This window comes from Gopherus evgoodei, chromosome 3, assembly GCF_007399415.2.
Source record: "Gopherus evgoodei ecotype Sinaloan lineage chromosome 3, rGopEvg1_v1.p, whole genome shotgun sequence".
Classification (NCBI taxonomy): domain Eukaryota; kingdom Metazoa; phylum Chordata; order Testudines; family Testudinidae; genus Gopherus; species Gopherus evgoodei.
Window position 1 is genome coordinate 218273846 of NC_044324.1, and position 25871 is coordinate 218299716.

At 45.1% G+C, this 25871-nt stretch overlaps 1 protein-coding gene across 1 annotated transcript; it reads left to right on the plus strand.

The window, feature by feature from the left end:
• Nucleotides 1-179: 179 nt before the first annotated feature.
• On the plus strand, nucleotides 180-24269 carry SEC23B (SEC23 homolog B, coat complex II component). The gene is made up of 20 exons (XM_030558104.1): nucleotides 180-292; nucleotides 5370-5605; nucleotides 7217-7274; nucleotides 8005-8091; nucleotides 9026-9262; nucleotides 9672-9757; nucleotides 10854-10998; nucleotides 11893-12051; nucleotides 12931-13046; nucleotides 14495-14618; nucleotides 15691-15771; nucleotides 16272-16361; nucleotides 16964-17070; nucleotides 17258-17411; nucleotides 19388-19465; nucleotides 19771-19932; nucleotides 20433-20519; nucleotides 21296-21451; nucleotides 22362-22427; nucleotides 23785-24269. Exons 2-20 carry the CDS (start codon nucleotides 5385-5387, stop codon nucleotides 23872-23874), a joined length of 2304 nt encoding a protein of 767 aa, XP_030413964.1. The 5' UTR covers nucleotides 180-292; nucleotides 5370-5384; the 3' UTR covers nucleotides 23875-24269.
• The last annotated feature ends 1602 nt before the right edge of the window (nucleotides 24270-25871 follow it).

The following is a 25871-nucleotide window of genomic DNA, read 5'->3' on the forward strand; positions in this document are numbered from 1 at the left end:
CCCCGCAAGGCCCGCCCAGTACCGCGAGCCTCACTCCGGCCGCCCGCCATATTGGATGCGGGCGGAAGCTCGTAACGAGGTGCGGGTGCCCTTAGCCGAGATGGCGACAGCATCCAAGCAATGGTGCCGCCATGTTGGGGAAGGGCAATGTAGCCGGCGAGGCGCTCGCGCCGCCATCTCGTTGGCGGGCAGCCCCCGCCGCTGAGCTGGCCTTTCGGGCGCGGGCGCTGCCGGGACAGGGAGCGTCGGGCGCTGAGAAGCGGAGCCGGCAGAGCTACAGCCCCGCGGGCAGGTGGGTCCCCGGGGGGCGACGGGAGGGCAGGGCCCGCCAGGGCCCCCTGTGCTGAGGCTGGGGAGGAGATGGAGAGGGGATCCCCCAGTGCGGGAGTGTTCCCCGGGAGAGGGCGACGGCTCCCCCCGGGCCAGTGGGGGATGGAGGAAGGTCCCCCTCCAGTGGGCGATGGTGTGAGAGGGGGTCCCCCCAGTGGGGGATGGGGGAAGGTCCCCCTCCAGTGGGCGATGGTGTGAGAGGAGGTCCCCCCAGTGGGGGATGGGGGAAGGTCCCCCCAGTGGGGGATGGGGCGAGAGGGGGTCCCCCCAGTGGGGGATGGGGGAAGGTCCCCCTCCAGTGGGCGATGGTGTGAGAGGGGGTCCCCCCAGTGGGGGATGGGGGAAGGTCCCCCTCCAGTGGGCGATGGTGTGAGAGGGGGTCCCTCCAGTGGGCGATGGTGTGAGAGGGGGTCCCCCCAGTGGGGGATGGGGGAAGGTCCCCCTCCAGTGGGGGATGGGGCGAGAGGGGGTCCCCCCAGTGGGGGATGGGGGAAGGTCCCCCTCCAGTGGGCGATGGTGTGAGAGGGGGTCCCCCCAGTGGGGGATGGGACGAGGGGGGGTCCCTTGAGTCAGGGGTGGGGGTCCTCTTCCAGTAAGGGATGGGGTCCCGCTAGTAGCGGATGGGTCGAGGGGGGTCTCCCGGCCCAGGGGAGGGGGTCCCCCTCTAGTGGGGGATCGGGTGAGGGGGCCCCGCCAGTAGGGGATGGGACGAAGGTGGTCTCCTGGGTCAGGGAGGGGGTCCCCCTCCAGTAAGGGATGGGGGAGGGGGTCCCGCCAGTCAGGGATCGGTCGAGCGGGGTCTCCCGGGTCAGGGAGGGGGTCCCCCTCCAGTAAGGCCTGGGGGAGGGGGCCCCGCCAGTCAGGGATCGGTCGAGCGGGGTCTCCCGGGTCAGGGGAGGGGGTCCCCTTCCAGTAGACGATGGAGTTAGGGGGTCCTGTCAGTAGAGGATGAGGCAAGGGGGGTTCCCTGGGTCAGGGGAGGAAGTTCCCCTCCAGTAAGGGATGGGGGAGGGGGTCCCACCAGTCGAGGGGGATCCCCCTGGTCAGGGGAGAGGGTCCCCCCCCCAGTGGGCGATGGTATGAGGAGGTCCCCCTGGCCAGAAGAGGCAGTCCCCAGTAGTGGAGGATGGGATCAATTTCCCCAGGCCACTGTAGGAGGGGAAAGGGCCCCACTGTTGCTTTTGAGGCCATCTCCTCTACGATCTGGGAGCTGAGTAGGGCTGCTCTACCTGTCCAAGTTCCCCAATATCATCCCTTTTCTGAGGTCACTGCCCCGGGAATCTAGCCGGGCGTTCAGTACACGCTGCCAGCTGCCCAGCTTGATGGGCTCAGGATCATTCTGATTAGTGTGGTGTTTTTGTACTTTGGAGGTGGCAACCCTAGGAGGGGGGGATCCCCTGGACCACTGTTGTGGGCAGTGAAGGAGGGACAAGTACCTCCCCACGTCATTGATTCTCCCACTCTGGGTGGGGGTTGGTGTGAGGCCTCTGTGTTCCTGTTGGAGTGGGATGGGGGAGTCTCCCCCAGTATGGGGTTGGTGTGGGAGTTCCCATATCGCTATTGGGGAGGGAATGGAGCAATCTCCTCCAATATTGGTTGGTGTGAGGGGCCCTGCCTCACTGTTGCATTTTCTGTGTACTTTTTGGTAAACTTTTACTCTCTTTTGCAGAGGAAACAGCTAAAATGTCTCCATTTTTAAAAATGTTGCCCTGTTATGCTCACTCTCTAGCTAACACCCATAGTCCAACAAACTTCACAGAGACCTTCTGTGAACATCTTGGATACAGGCCATATTTAAAACTAAAGAGGCAAGGCATTCCTCTATTAATCCAGGATAAGCTAACTTCCCTACGTCAGGATTAGTCAATTCCGTCATCAGCCTGCCTATCTGACTCCCAGGCTCTGCTCAGTACATAGACACTGATGAGGGTGTCATGACTTTTAGATGCAGCTGAGTGGCTCACGGGAGAGAGCTCTGAACGTTGGGGATGGGGGTGTTGAGCACTGAGAGGAAGTAGTACTGTGTAGTGGGTTTGAGGATGCCTCCTTACATCCTCAACCGTGAAGACTGATGCAAAGAATTTATTTAGTTTCTCCGCAATTGCCTTATCGTCCTTGAATGCTCCTTTAGCATCTCGATCGTCCAGTGGCCCACTGGTTGTTTAGCAGGCTTCCTGCTTCTGATGTACTTACTTTTATTTTTATTTTTATTTTTTTATTCTTTGCTATTATTTTTGAGTCTTTGGCTAGCTGTTCTTCAAATTCTTTTTTGGCTTTCCTAATAATATTTTTACACTTCATTAGCCAGAGTTTATGTTCCTTTTTATTTTCCTCATTAGGATTTAACTTCAGCTTTTTAAAGGATGTCTTTTTGCCTCTCACTGCTTCTTTTACTTTGTTGTTTAGCCACAGTGTCTCTTTTTTGGTTCTCTTACTAGGTTTTTAATTTAGGGCATACATTTAAGTTGAGCCTCTATTATGGTGTCTTTAAAAAGTTTCCATGCAGCTTGCAGGGATTTTACTTTTGGTGCTATACCTTTTAATTTCTGTTTAACTAACCTCCTCATTTTTATGTAATTCCCCTTTCTAAAATTAAATGCTACAGTGTTGGACCATTGACCATTAACATGCATATGGATCCTAACAGGAACTGGTGGTCTTGCTTTTAAGTGGGTCTGTATCTTCTGGGATGTATCAAGGATTGTGGGCAGTTGCTTATGTGTCAGGAAGGTGCTCTCATATGGGGTCCCCAGGGTTTTGTCTTGTCATGTCTAGTTCAGTGTGTATATGGTGCTGCTAGAGAGTTTGGTAAGGCATCGGGAATGATGATTTCTTCAGTATGCTGAAGGAAATCAGTTCTCTTTCCATGCCATGTCCTCTGTAAGATGTGATCAGACAAATTAGTTTCTGACAGAGATTGGGACATGGATTCACATTAGGGTGACTGACCCACAACCCAGCTGTGACTGAGAGAATGCTTACACAGGGTATGAGGGAGACAGTTCTTCTGTCTGCACCTCTGCTTAATGGTTGTGTCTGGTTGGTTTGTAAGGGCACCTGAGGATCTTTTTATCTCCACCTCTGCTGCTGGAGTCCCAGACGGCAGTGGTGGTCAAATGTATTTCTTACTTGCCCTTGGTGAGGATGTTGTGTCCTTTCCCTTTTGGATACAGACTTTGGCCTGATTAGCCATGCCTGTGTCACCTGTAAGATCGATTATTGCAATGCACTTTACAGGGATCTGCTCCTTGCAACCCTTCAGAAATTGCAGCCGGTGCAGAATCTGGCTGCCTGGCACCCGTATCTCGGGGGGATTTCACATAGGGACCATGTTACACGACGCTCCATGATCTGCATGGTAACCAGTGATTTCCAGGTGAAACACCACCGTACATTTCTACCTTGAAAAGACCCCAAACTATTTAGGGCTTTCGTCACATGCTGCCACAGTGCAGAGATCATCTGAAGTGCTCAGGCTAACAGCTCCCTTTCCTGCTACAAACAGGGGAGGATTGGCAGCAAGATGTAGAACGAAGGCCCCGTCAAAGAGGACAACTTGCTTTTTCCTTTGGTTCACCCACATTTTCATTTGGTGACATTCAGGCTGTATTGCAAGCTTGACCGGTTTTCTCCAAGCCTTCTGTGGGGAGGCTTGCGGCGCAATCAGCACACAGCTGTGGCCCACATGACATTCTCAGGGCCATACCGGAAGTATATATACAGTAACTCGCTTAACATTGTAGTTCTGTTCCTGAAAAATGCAACTTTAAGCAAAACGATGTTAAGTGAATCCAATTTCCCCAAAAGAATTAATGTAAATAGGGGGGTTAGGTTCCAGGGAAACCTCAAGGCTTAACAGGTTGTTAATGTAGCCTCTCATCAAGGCAGCCTGAACAGGAGGGAGGGGAGACAGCATAGCAGACAGAGACAGACAAACACTTGTGTGTAGGAGAGAGAGATGCACACTGCCCCTTTACGTAAGCTGACTCACTCTTAAGTGCATTGTCTTTTTAAGTGGATCAGGAAGTTGAGACAGCAGCTGCTGTCCCAAGCTTTTTCTGCTGTCTCTGTCCGGGTCTGCTCCCTGCTCTAGATGGAGAAGGGGTAGGCGGGGTGCAGGAGCAGGGCGGAGGGGGGACACCCTGACATTAGCCCACCCCCCCTTTCTCACCAGCACAGCAAGCAGGAGTCTCTGGGAGCAGCTTCAAGGCAGAGGGCAGGAGCAGCACATGGCAGTGGGGGGAGGAGCTGAACTGCTGATTGATAGCCTGCTAGGGGGCTGCAGCACAGGGAGCTTAGTGGAGCAGGGAGCTGATGGGGGGCTGCCAGTCCACCCTGGTTCCAAGCCCCCACCAGCTCGCCACAACGGGCTGCTCTTCCTGCAAGCAATGGACAAAGCAGGCGGCTGCCAAATGATGCTAGAAGGGAGCATTGCACAACTTTATACTAGCATGTACCCTAATTGATCAGCAACGAAACAACGTTAAGCGGGACGACTTTAAGTGAGGAGTTACTGTACTGTGTGGATGCGGCCCCCATAACGCAGAGCTGCATATGTGGCCCACAGCAGTAAGTGGGTTGAGCACCACTGGTCTGGAAGCTGTGGGGCTGAGCTCAGCAAGAGAGTTGGGGAATTGGGGTGTTTACCGTAAAGAGATGCTCATGGTTAACGGGGAGTAGTCTTGTTGTGAAGGGGAGGTCTGCCTGTGGCCTTTGGGATCTGCTGATTTCAGTTGGCTCCTAAATGTTTATTTGGTAGTTTGGCCAGAGCACTAGGGGAGCTTCATAGGTGACTCATTTTATCATGTAGGGCCTGATCCTGCAGTGGCTTGTGTATGTGTGTAACTTACTCATGTGAGTAGTCCCACTGATGGGTGGCCATCTTTGTAGAGATTCAGGCTTTTGATGGTATTCTCTTTAGGGCTGGATTCTTGTCGTCTTGTGTCTGTCTGCCAACTGATATGCTCCCTTGTCGTTCTGTTGCTCGAGTGAGTGGTTCCTGAATGAACCTGTGTCATATTGGTTGTCCTTTCTTTCAGAACCTTGAAGATTCCATGGCAACATATCTGGAGTTCATTCAGCAAAATGAAGAACGAGACGGGGTGCGTTTCAGCTGGAATGTGTGGCCTTCCAGCAGGTTGGAGGCTACAAGAATGGTCGTACCCTTGGCCTGTCTACTGACTCCCCTGAAAGAACGTCTAGACCTGCCGCCTGTACAATATGAACCAGTGCTTTGTAGCAGGCAGACTTGCAAAGCAGTGCTCAACCCGCTTTGGTATGAAGTTTTGACTTCACTCTAATCTATGAATGTTAACACTGGATGGAAATCTATTTTTTCTGATCTCCATCACATTCCTTCCTCGTCTCTCAGTCCAGGGCCTGTCCCAAGAGACCCTTCAAATTAGGTGCCCTGCAATTTTTAAAACGCTTGTGCACTTAGTGATAAGTAAAGAACGTCAGTCTCTTAGTCAGGGCTGTCAGAACGAGAAGGAAGCAAAAATGGCAAATGATTATCCGAGGTCAGGGGGTAGCTGTTAAAGGAAAACCAGCACTGATGTGTAAATAGCTACGTTATAATCACTGAGACATTGACCTTGTGTAACGTTAGTGCTATGCAGCTTAAACTAAATGACAATCATGCTTGACGCCTAGAGGCTGCAGTGATGGGCATATTAGTAGAGCCCTGCCAAGATACAAAATTTGTCTCTGCATCCAATCCACAATCTGCAAAAATGGTCCACGAATATCCACATCTGTGGATGTGGATATAAAGCAGTTATCTGTGGATTTGCAGGGCTCTATGTATTAGGACCGTGAATGTCTGAAGAGACTGATCTCTGTGATTTTGGTGGCATAGTGGGAATTTGAATCAATGCTGTAGTCCTCCTTGATGTAGGTGAGGTTTGATGTAAGTAGAAAGGTTTTGTTTGTGGGTGTGCTTTTATTTTAGGGGAGGAAACACTTTCTGTGTTCTCAAACTCCCATGATGTTCTTATGGACATGCACGTCCGCTGACAAGTATTGGGAGGAAGGTGTTGCCAATGAGATCAATAGGGAGTGTGATTGTAAAGAAAGGCCATAGGAAGGAGAGTACACCCAAGTGTTACTGCGCTAGCCTTCACACTCTAAAATTACAGGGGCTACGAGGGCCAAGCTTTTTGGAGCAGGGAGCCATCATTTTGTTTGTACGTCCCTTGCACGTTAAGGTCCTGCTCCAAGACTGCGGGCCTTAGGTCCTACTGCAATACAAATAAATGATAGTGATATTCCACTGACTTGTGGCATCTGTTAACTAGCTGATAGGGAGCAAAAACACCAACCCCAAAACACAGTCTGAAAATTGAGAGGTGACTTTATTCCCCTGTAAGTACCTCCACAGGGAGAAAATATTTGGTACTAAATGGCTTTTTAACCTAGCGGAGAAAAGCGGAACAGGAACCACTGGCTGGAAGCTGAAGTCAGACAAATTCAAATTAGAAGTAAGGCACAGATTTTTAACAGAGAGAGTGATTAACCATTGTAACAAATTACCAAGGGAAATGGTGATGCCTTTCTGAAATAGATGCTTTATGTTCTCTTGATGTCTTCAGATCAAACTTGGTTGTCTTTCTGGCAGCTATGCTGTAGTCAGACACAAGTTATTGGGCTCAATTTAGGGGTAAGTGGATGACGTGCTGTGGTCTGTGATATACAGAAAGTCGGACTAGATCTACTGGTTCCTTCTGGCTTTAAAATCTGAATCTGAGGCCCTTTAACTCTGTCATTAAAATTAAGAATATATATTGAGTATTTTTATTTTCTTTCATCTCAAGTGTAAAGTCTGGGAAGTGTTTGGCTGTAAAATTGATACCTTTGTACTAAATGTCCCACCTTTCCTTTCTTATAGTCAAGTTGATTATCGTGCCAAGCTCTGGGCCTGTAACTTCTGTTTTCAGAGAAACCAGGTAGGTTCGGAAAGTGCTTCATTTTCTCATGATCTTCTCTATCCACTTCATTCTCTCTTCATTGAGTATTCAACTGATAGCATTCTCTAGCGAAGGGTAGTAAAATAAGCAGAAATCTCTGCTAATGAGACCCTTCCCCATGGTCGCTTTCTCTTTGTGCACCCAGTTCAGCATTCTTTTTAATCAGTGAGGTGTGAAAGCAGTGGAATGTCATCTCTTCTAATCTTGGTTCAGTTTTGCAGTGGCCGTTTGCCAGTGCATGTGCTATAGGCAGCAGATCTGTGGTTATTTTTGTGCCTACATTTACATCATATTCTTTGTGCATGTTGAGGCCAGCATTCATCATTCTTTTGTTTTTCTAAGTATGAAACTTGCTGTGCTGGAAGTGGATGTCTGCTGTCAGAAACACTGTGTATCATCTGACTAACCTATTCTCAGTTGCTTTCTAATTGAATTGGGCTTCAGACCTATACACATGCTGCTAACCACCACTGCTATCCATTCATGATGAAAAGCAGTGAAGAACTAATGTTGCGTTTTATTCAGGTAAAAGAGTTTGCTGCTATACCAGGAAATAAGCATTTGAGCAACACGTACTTGAATTTGAAGGCTTTCCTCCCTTGTACATCATCCAGCCTTCACAATGCAGGAGATATCTCTGCTGTTGTACATTTCTTCAAATAACCTGCACAGTTAACTTGCTTGTTCTAATCCTTGCTCTCATTTTCAGTTCCCTCCAGCGTATGCAGGCATATCCGAAATAAATCAACCAGCAGAACTTATGCCTCAGTTTTCCACAATCGAATACATAGTGCAGGTAAGTGCATCATGGTTAAGCTTGGGATTCTCAGAAAACATTTGAAACACATATGTATGCTGTAAAATTATTCAAGATAATTTGAATAAAGTGTTTTCATGAGCAAAGTGCAGTTGGTTTTTAGATTAATTAAGCACAGTTTAAACCCCCTTCTGTTTGTCTGATCTCTTGGGTTAAACCATTCACTTTTAGCTTTTTAATTTAAATAGCTTTCCTCCAAAATCCGTGTATACAACTTTAATGTGAAGACTGGAGAGTGGAAATGGATGCAGTTCCTTACGTTTAGCATCCAGATTCTCTATTTTAACTAAATAGAAGCCATACAAGCCATATTCTAAGTGTTTGTCTACACTTGGAAATTGACCAGAGTAGCTATTCTGCAATAGCTGTTCCTGAATAACTCCATATGCAGACACCCTTATTCCAGGACAAGAGTGCCTTCTTCTGGTTTAGTTTAACCCATTTCAGAGTTAATCTCTGTGTAGACAAGCCCTTAGTCTTGTGGTTATAGGCTGTGGCCCAATCCTGCCAGCCTAGTGAGCAGTGGATCTCTAAAACCAATTTCATAGTTCAAATAAGTCAATGGAGAGAGAAGTGTCTCCCAGGTCTTTGTCCTGCCTGCATTGTGCTATGTTCTTGATGCCTCCAGTCATGAGAAACGGTGACCATCTTTTGCTGATCCAGTTGCGGATCTGTTGTTGCTGTCCTCTGTTTCAGGAGGAGCCCTGTGATAGTCCCAAAACAAGATATTTTAACTTGCTGACTTTAAATAGATATTTGTGAATGAAAGACATAAGAGTTTTCTTAATTCTATAACCATTTTGATTAAAATATTTTGTTTCATTATGATAATTCCCAGGCCAAGAAGGATGGGCAGTGTGTGTCACTGAGAGCATATACAGATTCATAGTAAACCTTTTTCTTTCCACAACAGAGAGGTTCTCCAACTCCACTGATCTTCCTTTATGTTGTTGACACGTGTCTGGAAGAGGAAGACTTGCAAGCATTGAAGGAATCCCTGCAGATGTCGTTGAGTCTGCTGCCTCCAGAGGCACTGGTAGGGCTGATCACTTTTGGTAGAATGGTCCAGGTTCATGAACTGAGCTGTGAAGGAATCTCCAAGAGCTATGTTTTCAGAGGGACCAAGGACCTGACAGCTAAGCAAATACAGGTATGATCTGCCTTCTCTTCCTACACTTAATCCAACGTGTAATTCCATTTAGGGCTCTTATCATATTCCACCGTTTTCAAACTGTTGGCTTGTAGAGAGCAAATAGGAAGGATGGTGATTAGGGCACTAACCTTAGGGAGACCTGGGTTCGATTTCCTGCCCTGCTGTAGACTTCCTGTGTGGCCTTGGGCAAGTCACTTAACCTGTCTGTGCCTTGGTTTCCCCTGTCTGTTAAATGGGGAGGATAGCAAACTCTCAGAGGCATATGAGGATAAATACATTAAAGATTGTGAATGAGTTAGATACTAGGGGAAAGGGGGCTAGATAAGTACCTAGGAATGGTAGCTAGATAGTAAATCATAAGTCAACAAGTTTATCCTTGCCACCACCACCTCCCTCTGTCCCGTAGGATATGCTGGGTCTTACAAGGCCTGTGGTACCTGTTCAGCAGGGAAGACCTCTTCAGCCTCAAGAACAGCCACCCATTTCAAGCAGGTAAGTGGCTCGGTGAAACACACTATGCCAGAAGGGCAGGACAGAGCCCATGTTCACATTATGACCTGTAGGACCCAAGCCCCAATGCGGTTTCGGAAAGGGAATCCTTTGTAAGATGGCTTGAGTTGTTCTCTAACTGCAATAACTTGTTTACAATTGTAGATCTATATTGATGGGGTTTATCTGAGCAGCCTATAGTGCTTTCATAGAGTCTGTTTCTTACAGACTCCAAAAATAGCGCCATCCAGGCTGGGTTTCCGTTTGGAGCCAGCATTTGAAAACTTATATACTCGTTCATTAGCCTGTTCATTTATAAGCCTAGGGCGCCCCCCTCCCCAGATGGTTAGGTAAAAATAGCAAAAACTGTATGACCCTTTCATAAGTCGACCCTATATTTCAGGGGTTGGCAAACTTTGGCTCCTGACCTGTTAGGGTAAGCCGCTAGTGGGCCTGAACATTTTGTTTACCTGAAGCGTTCACAGGCACGGAGCCCCTCAGCTCCCAATGTCTGCAGTTTGCCGTTCCCAGCCAATGGGAGCTGCGGGAAATGGCGCTCTGGGAGCTGAGGGCCTCCGTGCCTGCAGATGCTCCAGGTAAACAAAACGACAATGTATTAGATACTCAATTCAATGATTTCATAGAGTTTAAAATCTTCAGATTTTGGTGTAGACCTATTTATAAGCCAATCCTCGCTCTTTGATGCGTCACTTTTTTTACCAAAAATATTCAGCTTCTGAACTAGTATATATGGTACTTAGAGTGTAAGCAGAGACTGAATGATTAGAAAACAGCGGGAGTTTGTTTCCAGATTAAATTGTGTTTCCCTGTGTTGGGTCCCAGCTCATGTGCTCTCTGTCACTCACTCAGTCCTAAAGCTCTTGTTCTGTGGCCAGCTCTCCTGTACATTTTGGTGGAGTACTTTTCCAAGTCCTCATGCTATGTGCTCTTTGTATCTTGCTCTGATCAAATTTGTTTATTTGTGCTTGTCTGTTTTTTTGAAAACTTAAGGTGTAAGAAGCGCATTACTTTGATGCAGTTTTTGGCAGCAAAGACCAAACCAATAGGATTTATAATTGTTCATTTTGAATTCTTGCAGGTTCCTGCAGCCTGTACACAAGATTGACATGAACCTGACAGATCTTCTTGGGGAATTACAGAGGGACCCTTGGCCAGTGACTCAGGGAAAGCGACCCTTGCGATCAACTGGAGTAGCTTTGTCAATTGCTGTTGGTTTATTGGAGGTAATCCTAATTCACTCTTAATGTGAGATTACCTGGTAAATTAAAATATTATGGGGTTATGCTGTGCTTGGTCAGTATATCTCAGTATTTGAAAGACTTGGTCTGTGGCCTGATTGCATATCAGTAGGGCCTACCAAATTCACAGTCCGTTTTGATCAATTTCATGGCCAGGGGTTTTAAATTTTAGGGTGTTGTAACCATGGGGGTCCTCACCCAAAAGGTCAGGGTGAGGGTGGGATGCAGGGCTCTTGTAGGTTGTGGAATTGCCACCCTTACTTCACAGCCAGAGAGGAGAGGATGTGTTTTTCATGGCTGTGAATTTGGTAGGGCCTCGTGTATCAGACATGAGTGTAGTTTGTATCATCTCTTAACTTTTGAAATACCTATTCAACTTTGTTATGGGAAAATGACCCAACTTGATGCCTCCTGGAGTGTGATGCTGAGGATAGTAATGCTTAAATAATATTTGAAAGATGCTTTGTATGAGGGCATTCAGGAATCTCAGAGATATTTACAACCAATATTTGGCTTTCAGATGCATCAGGGCCTTACCACATCTCTGGAATTATACACTGCTTTTGTGCATAGATCACATGAGGCACAGGGGGGAAGATGGGAGCAGATACAGTCCTGCTTCCTGGAGTGGGAGCATGAAATCTGACCTGCCCTGTGTTTAGAAATTGACAGCAATGTGTCAGTCCCCAGTATTCCATGTCAAGAAGGAAAGAATTATTTATGAAGGGAGTACCCAAACGCCTCCATCAGAATCAGCCCCCTGATGTGCTAGGTGCTGTACCCAGAGGTTGACACAGACCTTGCCCCAAAAAGTAGATTAAAAGTATTGCTGTCCTTTAATCTGCCCAGCTCTAAAATAGGGCTTTGATTTTATTTTAGGGCACGTTTCCAAACACAGGGGCCAGAATAATGTTGTTTACAGGCGGGCCACCCACACAAGGGCCAGGCATGGTGGTAGGAGATGAACTGAAAACACCCATTCGTTCCTGGCATGACATAGAGAAGGACAATGCACGGTTCATGAAAAAGGCTACAAAGGTAGGTCTTCCTGTCTGCTAAAGCAAAGACACTGCTTCTGCTGCACAAACGATGTGGACCTGCTGTGTACAACCAGTTTGGGTGTCACGGTGTATGTGGTGGCAGCACAGTTTTATCAGCTCACAGTTCTAAGCTGCCCCTATGGAACCAATAGCTAATCCTAGGTCTGTATTGATGAGCTGCCCTTCACTTTACTAACCCCTTTGTGTGACTTTACTAGTGACAAGCATGCTGCTTCTTTGTGGCCTTGAGGCCTGTATGCCCAGGCATGGACCTGGGTCTGCCTCAGGGGTACAGATGCTGCTTTCTTCAGCCAACTGCCTAGGTCAAAGTATAAGGCTAGCTTTTGTTCTGCCAAGTCCCAAACAAAAGGCTAAGTCCCTCAGTCCCAGTCTGCATCCAGCACAGTTCTTTCTCCAAGAACAAGAAGGTATTTTAGCATCTCTTCCTCAGCCGTTTGGAGAGCAGAAGGATCTGACCCCCAGTTCCAGGCGTATCCTAACCCCTCTTCTCCTTCCGGCAAGAAAGAGAGTTTGCTTTTCCTGCTGAGAACCAGTCAGTCTCCAAATGCCTCCTGGGTCTTCTTAACACATAGCTAAGTGGTTAAAATGTGCTGCATTTATTCTGCATGTACAGTGCCGTTTGGAGATGGTAGCAAAGGTCATAGCAGTGAAAAGCAAGCTCTAATGCAGTGCTGGTTGTGTATTGTGGCTCTGGGATTTGAGGTCCTTAACTTTAGGGGTGGTGTGTCACCGTTAAAATAGAACGTGCTTTCCCCAGGCGAAAATTCCTGCGTCGGCCCCAGCTGTAGAACCCAAAGAAATCCTTACATGCCTGTTGGAATGTTTTTAAAGCTCTGCGTGCCCTTTGTCTCCACAGCACTATGAGACTCTAGCTAATCGCACGGCGGCCAACGGCCACTGCATAGATATTTATGCCTGCGCTCTCGATCAGACTGGCCTTCTGGAGATGAAGTGTTGTGCAAACCTCACTGGGTATGTCCTCAGCCCTGAGCAGTGAGCAAGCACAGCCCTGTCTTTTGGGGTGGAGGAGTGGGATAGGAAACGATTAGTTTGATATAAAGGTATGGAAGTGAGCAATTGTCATTTCTCTGATTCTGAGCATTAGCAGTCTGATGTTGTGTCCTTTGTATTCAGTGGCAAAGCTGCCCTTGACTTTAGTAGTGCAGGGTCGTACTTCAGGGCCGCTTGTATGGGATGAATTTTGATGCAGTCCGTGGCAAAGCAGATATCCTGTTTAGAGAAGGGTGATTTAGTGTTTTAACCAACTCCTAAACCCTGGAGGCTGTCTTTTCCACAAACACGTTTTATTTCACTGGGACTTAGCAAGTCCAGAGGGGAGAGTGAAAAACAGATTAAGCAGTCACATTATGAGCAGTGGCATTATGATCAGAATGTTAAGTGCTTGTTAATCTTGCACTATGTCCTACAAAATGAAATGTTCTGCAGGGACCAGGAGGGCTTGGTACTAGGGCATTGGATTGAATTTGCTTCGGGGTAGTAGCAGAATTATAATTTCTTGCAGATACTTGGCCTCTGTGAGTCAAGAAAGCCAGTGCCAAGAGTCGTTGCAGTCCCAAGTGGGCACGTATCCCCAGTCCAAACACCATCATAATTTGCACTGAGTAGCACCCTTGCTGGTGGCATTTGCAGAGGTGCCAACCACTACCTGGATTATCGTAGGGACTGCCTGTCTCTTTAATCTGCCAGTTGAGATCAGCTGGGCCAGTTAACTGGGAAGTCCCTATGTTGGTCTTTCTGGAAGCAGTGTGTTTTTGACAGAAGACTCTTAGCTCTAGAATTGCCTTTTCTTCCTTGGTGTGATAGACCTTCAGTCTGCTCTATTAGGCCCTATCCATTTACTCAGGCTTTTTCTGAGAAGGTGAGTTAATTGGTGGAGGATTTAGTTAGTGGTTGCTCATGGGTTGGGGAGTTCTGTAATGTGTCAAGCATCATCACCACTAGGGCATCAAGTAGTTTGTGAGTTAGGTGCACTGCATACATTGGAAAATAAACAGATAAAGACAGAACTACCCTCCAGCCCTAGAATTAGGTTTCCTCAGTCTCCATTCTAGCATACAGATGGGGACGACTGCACTGCCATTGCAAGAACTGTTCTGTGGCCAAACAGACAGCTCCCTGGCTGTCAGTCTACCACCTTTCATAAACACTTACTGTACTTCCCATTTTTGTGTTAACTCAGAACTTGCTCCTTTGTGCCCCGCTCCTGGGGATGGTGACAGCATGTTCAGATTTGAGGACTGGAATGTATCCACCAGTAGCTAGGTCCTTACTTTGCAATTCACCATGGAATCTTTTAAAAATTGTGTCTATCTGTCTGTGGGGTGGGTGAAGGGAGACATCCTTTGTGATTATGTTCCAGTTACTTGTTGTTTAATTCCCTTGTCATTTTCCCTTCCCAGGGGTCACATGATGATGGGGGACTCTTTCAACACTTCTCTCTTCAAGCAGACCTTCCAGCGGGTGTTTAGCAAAGACTTCAATGGAGAATTCCGAATGGCGTTTGGTGCTACGTTAGAAGTGAAGGTGAGAGATAGGGCTGATTAAACAGAATGAACAGATAAATCATAAAGAGCACTCTGATTTAACGGGTTAAATAGCTGGTTCTGTGTAGGATATAAACAATGGAATGCTTAAGCTTTTTTTGCAACATTTTAGTGAGTTATTTTAAATTTCCAGTGGCTCTCAGTGATGGAAGCAGAAACCTTAGAGAGTGTGTATGTTTTGAAACCACACCTGTTTGGAGGGAATTCCAGCCCTATCTTGAGGGAGTTCTAAGATCCTGACACTTAGTATCTAACCTAATGCCTCAGCCCTCCAAGCTGTTCCATGCAGGCAGATCCCTGCACTTGGTGCCCAACCCCACTGACTTGAAGCACTCATGTCCCTTGGGCTGCTGGAAGGGAGGCGATTTCTCTCTGGAGCCTGTTGAATAATGAGTGGCTTGGCCTAACGCTACTCTCCTCTTCCCCTGCCTCCATTTTTAGTGTTTTCCTCCTCACTCTGAATAGCTCCAGTGCCTGCCCAGGCTATTGCTTTTGTCTTTCCCAGGCAGCAGGAGAAAGAAATTGACCAGTTTCTTGTCATTTTCACAGATAATGGATTTTTTGGAGTGTTCTTCCTTAGGGAAAGCTTAATCTTTGCAGAGATGAATGGCTTAGCCCTACTCACCCACACTTGTCAAGTACAATTTCATACTCCCACAGGCAATTGTGGGCTTGTGTTTTTTGTCTGAAATCTGATTATGTAGATCAGAGGTTCTCAAACTCTAATTGCAGTGTGGCTTTTAGAGGAACAGTCACGTGGACTACATTTCCTCCCCTTCATGATTGCACAACATCCCTGTGGCAACTGCAACACTAGCTGCCGTGGGAAATTAGTGGATGTGGTTTCACTGTTTTTTAATGTAACTTAGCAGCTGAAAAGGAGGAGGAGAAGGCAGCCCCATGTGACCCGCCAGCTTTCTGCAGAGCAGTTTGGGAAACTCTGATCATCAATGTCTTTTCTGATTAAAGCTGAGCAGCTGATTTTTCTGTCACTTCAGATGTGTACTTCGTTTGACTGATTTGATTTTCAAACTTTTCTGACCCTATTTTAGACTTCTAGGGAGCTGAAAATCTCAGGGGCTATTGGACCGTGCATATCCCTAAATGCTAAAGGACCATGCGTCTCTGAAAACGTAAGTCACTGATGTGGAAAATCTTTTATAAAGAAGTAAGTAAATGGTGCAAAGCCTTTTGACTGGCGCTGTGGTCTGACAGCAATGCTGGGTCCTGTCAAGGAGGAGAGACTGGTTTGGGAGTGTCTTTAGGGTTCATCTCCTCAGGCTAGAGGAAATTGGGTGCATTGTGGAAGTGACGTGCTTGGTCTTTGAATGGTGTGTGTGTCCGTGTCCGTCCTGCAGGACTGCCCGTAATGTATCCCACGAGTGGCTGACCAGTGGAAAGAGGTGACTGGTGTCCTTGGAGAAGACAGCTGAATCTGGCTTCAGCTGTTACACAGTAAAGCTTTCATCTAATTACTTGTTTTCAGGTTCATTTTTGGACTTGAATTTGTATCTAGAAAGGTGTAAGATCCAGTAGAGGGCACGTGCTGAGTCTTACCTTTGATCAGAATTTAAAATGATCTTAACTTACCCTGCACTAGAGAAAACATCACTTTCTTTTGAACCCTCTCCAGGAACTTGGTATTGGAGGTACATGTCAGTGGAAAATCTGTAGCCTTGATCCCAGTTCAACTCTTGCCATATATTTTGAAGTGGTGAATCAGGTCAGTCCAGTTTTTCCCCCTCATTTATGTACAGTTACAGAATAGTGTTGTCTATAGTAGCCATCACCTGCCTGGTAGATCCACGAAGAGTAATTACAATGGTACCTTTGTAACATATGAGATACCTATTAATAAGCTTCATAGCTAGAAAAAACAGTCTTACACAGACTGCATTCATGCTCCTACTTGCTGTCCTGATGAAAAACACTATATAAGAACTAAATAATAAATGTTTTTACCCTGCACAAAGACTCTATTGTTTCTCTTTTTTCTCTTCCTTACCTGTTATATTTATTCAGTCCTGCCAACTCCTTCCATGCACTATTTTTCCACTGCTGTAGGGATGATAAACTGCTCCCATCCTTTATTGCCCAACTGTTAGCAAAGTAGCTAATGAACCCGCCACCACATGCTTACTCTGGGGTTGCTTAATACTCCTTATATTTTCCAGCAGCCCTAAAAAATGACATTCTTGAGCAGCGGGACTCAAGCTTGCAATTATACTCAGGCTTGACGTATAATGCACTGCAGTTCTTTTGCTGTTCTGTAACTCTGCCTATAAACTCTTTATGAGAGTAACACTTTATTCCTCTGTTTTGCAGCACAATGCACCGATACCTCAGGGCGGCAGAGGCGCCGTGCAGTTTGTCACTCAGTATCAGCACTCCAGTACACAGAGACGCATTCGAGTAACCACTATTGCAAGAAAGTGAGCTCCATAGGCCAGTCCCTACTGTATTGTTCTTTGATGGCAGAAGCGTTAATATAGTCTGTATTTCTGAATTTTTCCAGCGGTCTGGGTGGATTGGACACAGGGTGTTTTGCCTGTGTAGCATGAGCCAGTTTTTGTACCTGGTAAAGCTGAATGTATGTAGCACTAACTTTCCTGTTATCAGTTGGGCAGATGCACAGAGTCAGCTCCAACATATTGAAGCAGCGTTTGACCAGGAAGTAGCTGCAGTGCTAATGGCTCGTCTGGGAGTCTACAGAGCTGAGTCGGAGGAGGGACCTGATGTGTTGCGATGGCTAGACAGGCAGCTAATCAGATTGGTATGTGTGATGGGCGGATCTCAGTGGGTTAAATCTGAAATAGTGTAAACATCGGCTCTGTCTACACCTGAAATGCTGCCCTGCTGTTGCTCCTCAATGTAGGCACTGCAGGGATGGGAGAGGAGGATATTGCTGTAGTTATCCACCACCCCAAGATGTAGTACCCAGACCAGAGGTGGGCAAGGTGTGGCCCGCGGGCCGAGACCATCCTGCCCAGCACCTGAGCTCCTGGCCCAGGAGGCTAGCCTCGGCCCCTCCCGCACTGTCCTCCCTCCCCCACAGCCTCAGCTTGCTTGCTCTGTCGCCAGCGCAGTGCTCTGGGCGGTGGGACTGTGAGCTCCTGGGGCAGCGCAGCTGCAGAGCCCAGCCTGACCCAGTCTCTGTGCCGTGCGGTGGTGGCAGCAGTCTGGCCCGGTTCCAGCCGGGCAGCGTGGCTGTAGCACCGCCAGCCACTGCTGCTCCAGGCAGCGCGATTAGGGGGCACAGAGCAGGGGAGTTGGATAGAGGGCAAGGGAGTTCAGGGCGGTGGTCAGGGGGTGGGGGTGTGGATAGGGATTGGGGACCAGGGGGTTGAATAGGGACAGGTGTTCTGGGGCAGTAGTCGGGAAGGAGGGGGGGTTGGATGGGGTGGCAGGGGGCAGTCAGGATGTAGAGTTTTTTCACACCCCTGAGAGAGACAGCTATGCTGATGTTAGTTTCAGCGTAGACCAGCCCATAAACATCAGCTACTCCACTACTGATAATTTTAGCAGAGTCCTCTAGCCCACATGATTATATTACAACTCCAGACTGCCTTCAACTCTTCTAAGGGGGCCAAAAGTCCCAGCTGCCTAAATCTCCAGCTATGCCCCAACAGCTTTTAGGGCTGGTCTGTGCTAACAAACTAAACTGACCCAGCTACATCGCTCATGGGTTTGAAAAATCTACACCCTGAGTGATGGAGTTAAGCCGACCTAAGTCCCCGGGTAGATGGTGTTAGGTTGATGAAAGAATTATTGTTTCAGCCTAGCTACCGCCTCTTGTGGGGGTGGATTAACTACGGTGATGGGAGAACCCCTCCTGTCACTCTGGCAAGTGTCTATCCTGAAGTGCTACATCAGTCCAGCTGCAGTGCTGAAGCTGTGTTGCTGTGGCATTTAAAGTGTAGACATAGCCTATAATGCAGCCATGTTGTGTTAGTACAAAAATCTGTGGCATGTCCAGTACTGAAAATATGGGTTAAATGTAAAAGAAAAGTGAATTGAATGCTAAACAAATGTGAGGGGCTGGCTACTGCACTTCTTTGCAGTGTTTATTTGCATATTTCAGTCATTAAAACCATTAATTTTCAATGATGCTGCTGCAGAATTTCCAGTCTGCTGTCACAGAGCCAAGGAACATTGGGCCAACCAGTGTTTTGTAGCATACATAGTGACGCCTAAGTGATGTAATATACGAAGCATTAAATAAGAGCGAGTTATCGGATCATAACTGATGCAATAAAAAACATTAATTTCTTGGAAGCAATTTTTTTCCCCTTTAGTTATTTTGAATCTGACCTTTGTACTAAGGTTGTGTGTTATGTATTTACATGCTAAAATATGATAAGTGAAAATGGAGTCCAATCATTATTCCAGCAATAGCCCCACACATTAGTGACTTAATTAGTAATGTGATAACATAAGAACGGCCATACTGGGTCAGATCAAAGGTCCATCTAGGTCAGTATCCTATCTTCTGATAGTGGCCAATGCCAGATACTTCTGAGGGAATGAACTGAACAGGTTAATTATTGAGTGATCCATCCTGTGTCATCGAGTCCTGGCTTCTAGCAGTGAGAAGTTTTTAGAGACACCACATTGTGTAATGTTTCTCTGTATTACCCATTGGTATTCTCCTCTTCTTATCTGGGTTACTCTGTAAAAATTCTTACAAATACCGAATGTGTGAAACAAACAAACCCCCAGAGATTGAAATATATGCATTCCTTCTAACAGTGTCAGAAGTTTGGACAGTATAACAAGGATGATCCAAATTCCTTCAGACTGTCAGATTCATTTTCTCTGTATCCCCAGGTAAGGACTCCACTTTGTATAGATATGGAAATGTGGAAAAAGGCAGTTACAGGCAGAAATGTCAATAAAATATACAGTTATGATTGTTTGATGATTTTTAAATTTGTTGTAATGCAAGTCAACACCCTGGCATGTAGTTAAATGCTGTAAACGACTGGTAGATGAAGCTTCCAAAGAGTTAATTAGAGGAAAGACTTTGGCAGTAACTTATTGTACATTGAGACTGGACTTGTGAATAAGGATGTTTAAAAAAAATATATATATATATTTTTTCTTTTCTCATTCATCTTTCTATGTAAATGTAGTTTATGTTCCACTTGCGACGATCTCCGTTTCTTCAAGTGTTTAATAATAGCCCGGATGAATCTTCCTTTTACCGTCATCACTTTTCCAGACAAGATCTGACCCAGTCCCTCATCATGATCCAGCCCATCCTTTATTCCTATTCTTTCTCTGGACCACCCGAGGTAAATCATTCACTGCTGTGTTGAGCAGAGAGCTTTGGAACAATCCTTAATGGTGTCTAGTCAGTCATCAAAATGATATTGTTTTATACAAATGGTCCAGCTTGTAGTATGGTCTGCATTTAATGTTCTTAATTATTCAGAAAAATATTTTGTATTTCAAAGACAAGGATATTTTTTAAAATTCTAAAGTTGTGAACATACAGTAACCATAATATTATTTCAGTGAGAGATTCTTGTCCAAGATCATTTCAAATCAAACTCATATAGCTGAAATATAGCTTTTCTATGCATTACATTTCCTGCAGCGGCTGGTATCTTATGATTTGTTCCGCGATACTTGTTTCATTGGCTACGCTCTGAAATTTGCTTATTCAAACTGATTGTCGATCTGTTGATTCTGTTGTGTACCACTGCAGTACAGTGATCTATTGCACTGAACTTGAAGTTTAATGCAGTTCTGAGGGCATCACAGTAACTGACTTCTCATTTATCTTTCCCAGCCTGTGCTATTGGACAGCAGCAGCATTCTTGCTGACAGAATTCTGCTGATGGATACTTTCTTCCAGATTGTAATCTACCATGGCGAGGTAACGTGCAAATCATGTGTCTTTCTCTTGTTACCCTGCACTGTTACTGTGTGTGTAAAATGAGCTGTTTTGAAAAGCTTGGGCTAGTGTAATGTCACCAGTGTTAATTCCCCTACAATATTGTCTCTAAAGGCATGTCAGTTTGCAGTGGTTCAGTTATCTGCTACCTGTTTCTCTAAGAGATTTGTTCTCTGCGAGAGATATGCACACAGGTCTAATTAATATGAATGTGAGTTGTATGTACACCTGAGTCAAGCAGGAGAATAGATCTTTCAGAGTTGTCTGAAGAAATCATCACCTTCCTGTAATGTTGCAATTTGAGCCAATCAGCTGTTTTGGTGAAATCTGTCAAGGGAAGGGGTAAATTTGTATGTGAGTGGAGCAGTTGTCAGGTATCTGTAGCCTTATAAACAGTACCAGAAAATGGCTACTGCCATGGTATTTAAGTCTTAGTTAAACTCAGAAATAGCAATTTTTAACAATGCTGTGCATATCCCTCATAAATGTATATTTTGATAACCATTAGTTTCAATTTTATTTTCAACAAATTGCTCTTGCAGCTCTACAGAAATAAATGTAGATATTTGGCTGAGTTTCTCATCTTGTTAGCATGCTCTTTATTTGAATTCAGGATTAGACAAATACAAAGTAATCGTCTAAATAATAAAAAGTTGTATCCTGTAACATTCTAGTCTTTTAAAGCAAAAACATGTAAGTCACAAAATGAGGGGTAACATGGAGACTTCTCTCCTACTTTCTCTCTTTTCCTCCAATAGACGATTGCACAGTGGCAGAAAGCTGGCTACCAAGACATGCCTGAATATGAAAACTTCAAGCATTTACTGCAAGCCCCATTGGATGATGCCCAGGAAATATTGCAGACTAGATTCCCAATGCCGCGTTATATTAACACTGAACATGGAAGCAGTCAGGTACAGCAAAGCCTTATCCAGGAGCACATGTGTATTTGTTTTGAATGAAGCAAGTTCATAACTTTAGGTTTAGTAATTAGCTGATTCTGTAGACTAAATAACTTTGCAATAATTCAACCCTCAAAGTGCACAGCCTGTAGGTATATCTTTCCTTGTGAGCCCTTACCACTAATGGTCTGTTTTAAAAGTGTACTAGAGAAATAATTCATGGGACAGGCCTTTGAAATAAAAGGGCGCAAAAAAGAAAATGGTCAGATCAAATACTACATGAAGAATAAATGATTGATTGTTACATATAAAAACTTATCTAGCTTAGGTAATACATTCAGTGCAACTTTGTTTGAATCACACTGGATTAGAAGCCTAGTCAAGGCATTCTCTTTTCCATAGCTTATGGCAACATTCATAACTAGTAAAAAGTGGGAATACTTGTGCCTCAGGGGAAAAAAAAAAGGCAACAAAAATGGGTATAGTCCATATGCCGCTGGTAATAAGAAGCTATTTAGCTTTATCTTCCTCTTATTCCCTTCTCTGCTTATTACACCCCCATAAAAATGGCATAACTGCCACATCAGTTAGCAGCAGTAACTGATGTCCAAAAATATTGGTCATATGTTAGCTATTACAGTGATCAAGAGATGAAAACCATTGCATCATTTGGTTACCATAGTAATATTCATAATAGTTATTGCATTTCTACTTAAATGGGACATCAGTTGAAGTTAAATAAGAAATAAATATTCTCTAGACAAGGGGCTGAAAGCAAAGGCTAGCCCGACTGCTGTGGTGACCTGGTTGTGGTGATACGTCCCGAGGGAGTTGATGTTCTTTATTTTAAAAACTATTTTTGTAATATGTATATCTCTCTCTCTCTCTCTCTCTCTATATATATATATATTTTTTTTTATAGGCCCGCTTCCTTCTGTCTAAAGTGAACCCCTCTCAGACTCACAATAACCTCTATGCGTGGGGACAGGTGAGTTATGGAGGAATTACTACTGTTGGAGGAAGGACAGAAGTGTGCACATATAAGATGCACACATTTTTTGATTTTCCCCCATTCTATTTGCTTTCTAATCACAGAGCATTAGGCTATGAACAATGGCTTGCTTTGTTCCTGTGGGTTGCTTTAGACTCTCTTGCTTCTCCCCTGGCTAGCAACTTTCACAGACATTGATGTCTTGATGATTTGAAATTCTGTCATGTTTTGTGACAGTGTAACAATGGAGCTGACAATGGAATTGCTGGGCGTAGGCTTTGATCGTCACAGTATTTAAAAACTGAGAACTCAGTTCTGAGGAGCCAGATTTTCTTTATAACCTAGACGTACATCGTGTGTTCATTACAATAAATATCAATTGATTAGAATATACTAGCTAAACTAGATTAACAGAGGACAAGTAAATGAACAAAAATAACTTGCACATTCAGGATAACCTTTTCAAACCTGGATGTCTAAAGTTCAGCTCCTCACTTTTTTTTAAATTTAAGATCCTAAATAAAGGTAATGTGATAATTAGTGGCAACAGTAATCTGATTGTTAGGTCATGAGCACCTACAACTCTTGCTGACTTCAGTGGGAGCTGCCAGAGCTCAGCAACTCTGAAAATGAAGCTACTCTGATTTAGGCTGCACTTCCAAAGCTTCAGGCAGTCAGGGTTGAAAATGTCCACAATATCTTACTGATCTACCCTTCACTCACTGGTCTGATACCATTAGATCACAGCTGGTTTACAATAGTACTCTGGTACTATAGAGCAAAAATATTAATAATTAAATGAATCAGTCCACCAGGTATAAGTGTACCGCATCTGAATATACAATGTGTTTGATTTTGTGACTCTCCATTCTTCCTCTACCTTTATTTTGTCCATGTAAACTCTCCAGGGCAGGGATACACAGGTTGCTTCATGAATAATAATAAATACATCTCTACCTCGATATAACGCTGTCCTTGTGCGCCAGAAAATCTTAACGCGTTATTGGTGAAACCATGTTATATTGAACTTGCTTTGATCTGCCGGAGTGCGCAGCCCTGCCCCCCGGATCACTGCTTTACTGCGTTATATCCAAATTCATGTTATATCGGGTGGCATTGTATCGAGGTAGCGGTGTATTTCATTACTATATATTCTTTTGGGAATCCACAATATGGAATGTTATTGTTGCTTTTGTTACCAAGCAGCTTCTTCCCAATATATCCTTATGCAATTGATTTAGCAGGCAATTAGGATAAGGCACTGAAGCCTGACATCCTTTCAGAACAGTCCTAGTGGTAACCATGTTTGCTTTGTTCTTACAGTTATTTACTAATTTATTTTATATAATTGTAGGAATCGGGATCTCCCATCCTAACAGATGATGTTAGTCTCCAGGTGTTCATGGATCATCTGAAAAAGTTGGCAGTGTCAAGTGCATCATAACTTTGACTTAACAAAGAAGTGACAAAAAAAGCAAAGAATTACCGGGATCATGGTGACAATTAACTGAAAACCTTAACTACATTCCTTTCCCTCTTTGAGATCAAGGCTTTTAAATATTACACAAAACAAATATTCAAGGGGAGTTTTGTACTTAGTTCTTTTAGTTTTTAATTTATTTGTATTCCTCTTTTATGTGATGTCTCTGATCTGTATTTTTTTCATACATTGCAGCCCAAGGATGTTTTAGCTGATATAGCTATTAATACATTTTTAGATTAATTTTAATGGCCTGTGTGTAAAATAATTAAAAAACAGTAACTCGCCTTTCAGCAGCTTCATCAGGTACCAGGGGGACTGTACTGATGAAAAATAAAAGTGGAGGAGGAGAGCATTAATATTTAGTGCTGGACTGAATGTGTGTGTGTGTGTGCGTGTGTGTGCGTGCATGCGTACGCACTAAAAGGTTGACTTTATCACACAATAACGTACACTATGAACTTGAACTTTTTCTTTGTTCTGGAGATCTTAGAATGCTTCATCTTGTTAAGACTCAGACCTTCTCTGCTATATAGGGTTATGTTGATCAAAAACACAAGGACTCTATCTAAATTACATTTTATTAATTTCAGCTCTGTTGTTACCATCTAAATTGACTTGCATTGACAGAAATTTAACATTGGCTTTGTTGAATGTAACTCTTCTTTTATATAGATCAAAAACTAACATTTCTTGCCCAGAATATCAGAGAATTTGAGGGTTTTTTTCCAGACTTGTTAATACATCAAGAGTCTCTGCATTTCATTTTCCCTGCTCAAAACTGCTGAACCCAGAATGAGGAATGTGTCTATAGCTAGATTTCCCATGTGTGTCACTATTGGTAAAATCTAATTTTAACACATGCCATGCCCTTGAAATGCAGTCTGAAAAGTGACTGTAAAAAATGGCATGGGATGATTTAGTTGGGGATTAAGTCCTGCTTTTAGCAGGGGGTTGTTCTAGATGACCTCCTGAGGTCCCTTCCAAACCTATGATGCTATGAACCCCTCCCTGCCCCCCCCCCCACAGGGCCCATGTAATGACACAAACAGCTCCCTCTCCTAATTCCCTGGTTTGGGTGTGTAACCTCCTGGCCCAGTTACCCAGCTGTCCCCCACTTTTGCCAAAATACTTGCACTCTTTTCCCCTGAGCTCAGGGATCCAGAGGGGTTCTGACCTGGGGCAGCGGGTGGGAATGCAGGGTCTGGGCAAGAGTTTGGGCGCAGAAGAGGGCTCTGACCTGGGGCAGGGGGTGGGGGTGCAGGAGGGGTGCAGGGTCTGGACAGGAGTTTGGGTGCAGAAGGGGGCTCTGACCTGGGGCAGGGGGTAGGGGTACAGGAGCGGTGCAGGGTCTGGACAGGAGTTTGGGTGCAGAAGGGGGTTCTGACCTGGGGCAGGGGTTAGGGGTACAGGAGCAGTGCAGGGTTTGGACAGGAGTTTGGGTGCAGAAGGGGGCTCTGATCTGGGGCAGGGTGTGGGGGTGTTGCTGGCAGATAACTGCCTGAGGCCAAGCAACAGCGGGAGGGGGTCTGTCGCCTGGTGTGCCACGCCAATAAAGACACCAGCGTGGAGAAGCAAAACAAGTTTATTTGAACTCAAATAAGGTGCAAGGGAGAAATAACAATCTCAAATCCTGCACACCTAAAACAAGCAGTTTCTTCCTTTTATATCCTAGTTGTTTACTACACAACTTTTTCTTGCTGCCTAGCAATCCCCCGTTTCCCCTCCCTCTTCTGTCCAGCTGCAGCATTCTCTTCTCATACACTCCTTTGTCTTACCCCTCCCTCTCCCCCTTCCTGCTACAAAGACATGTATGCTGTATCTAAAAGCAGCCTTGAAACTTGCTTCAATTTAGCTCCAGTGTGTTACAGCAGGGAACTGGCTGTTACAATCAGAAAACTAACTGCTGACATTACATTTTACAGCTCTTAACATATTAGGTTACACAAAGCGTTTAACAT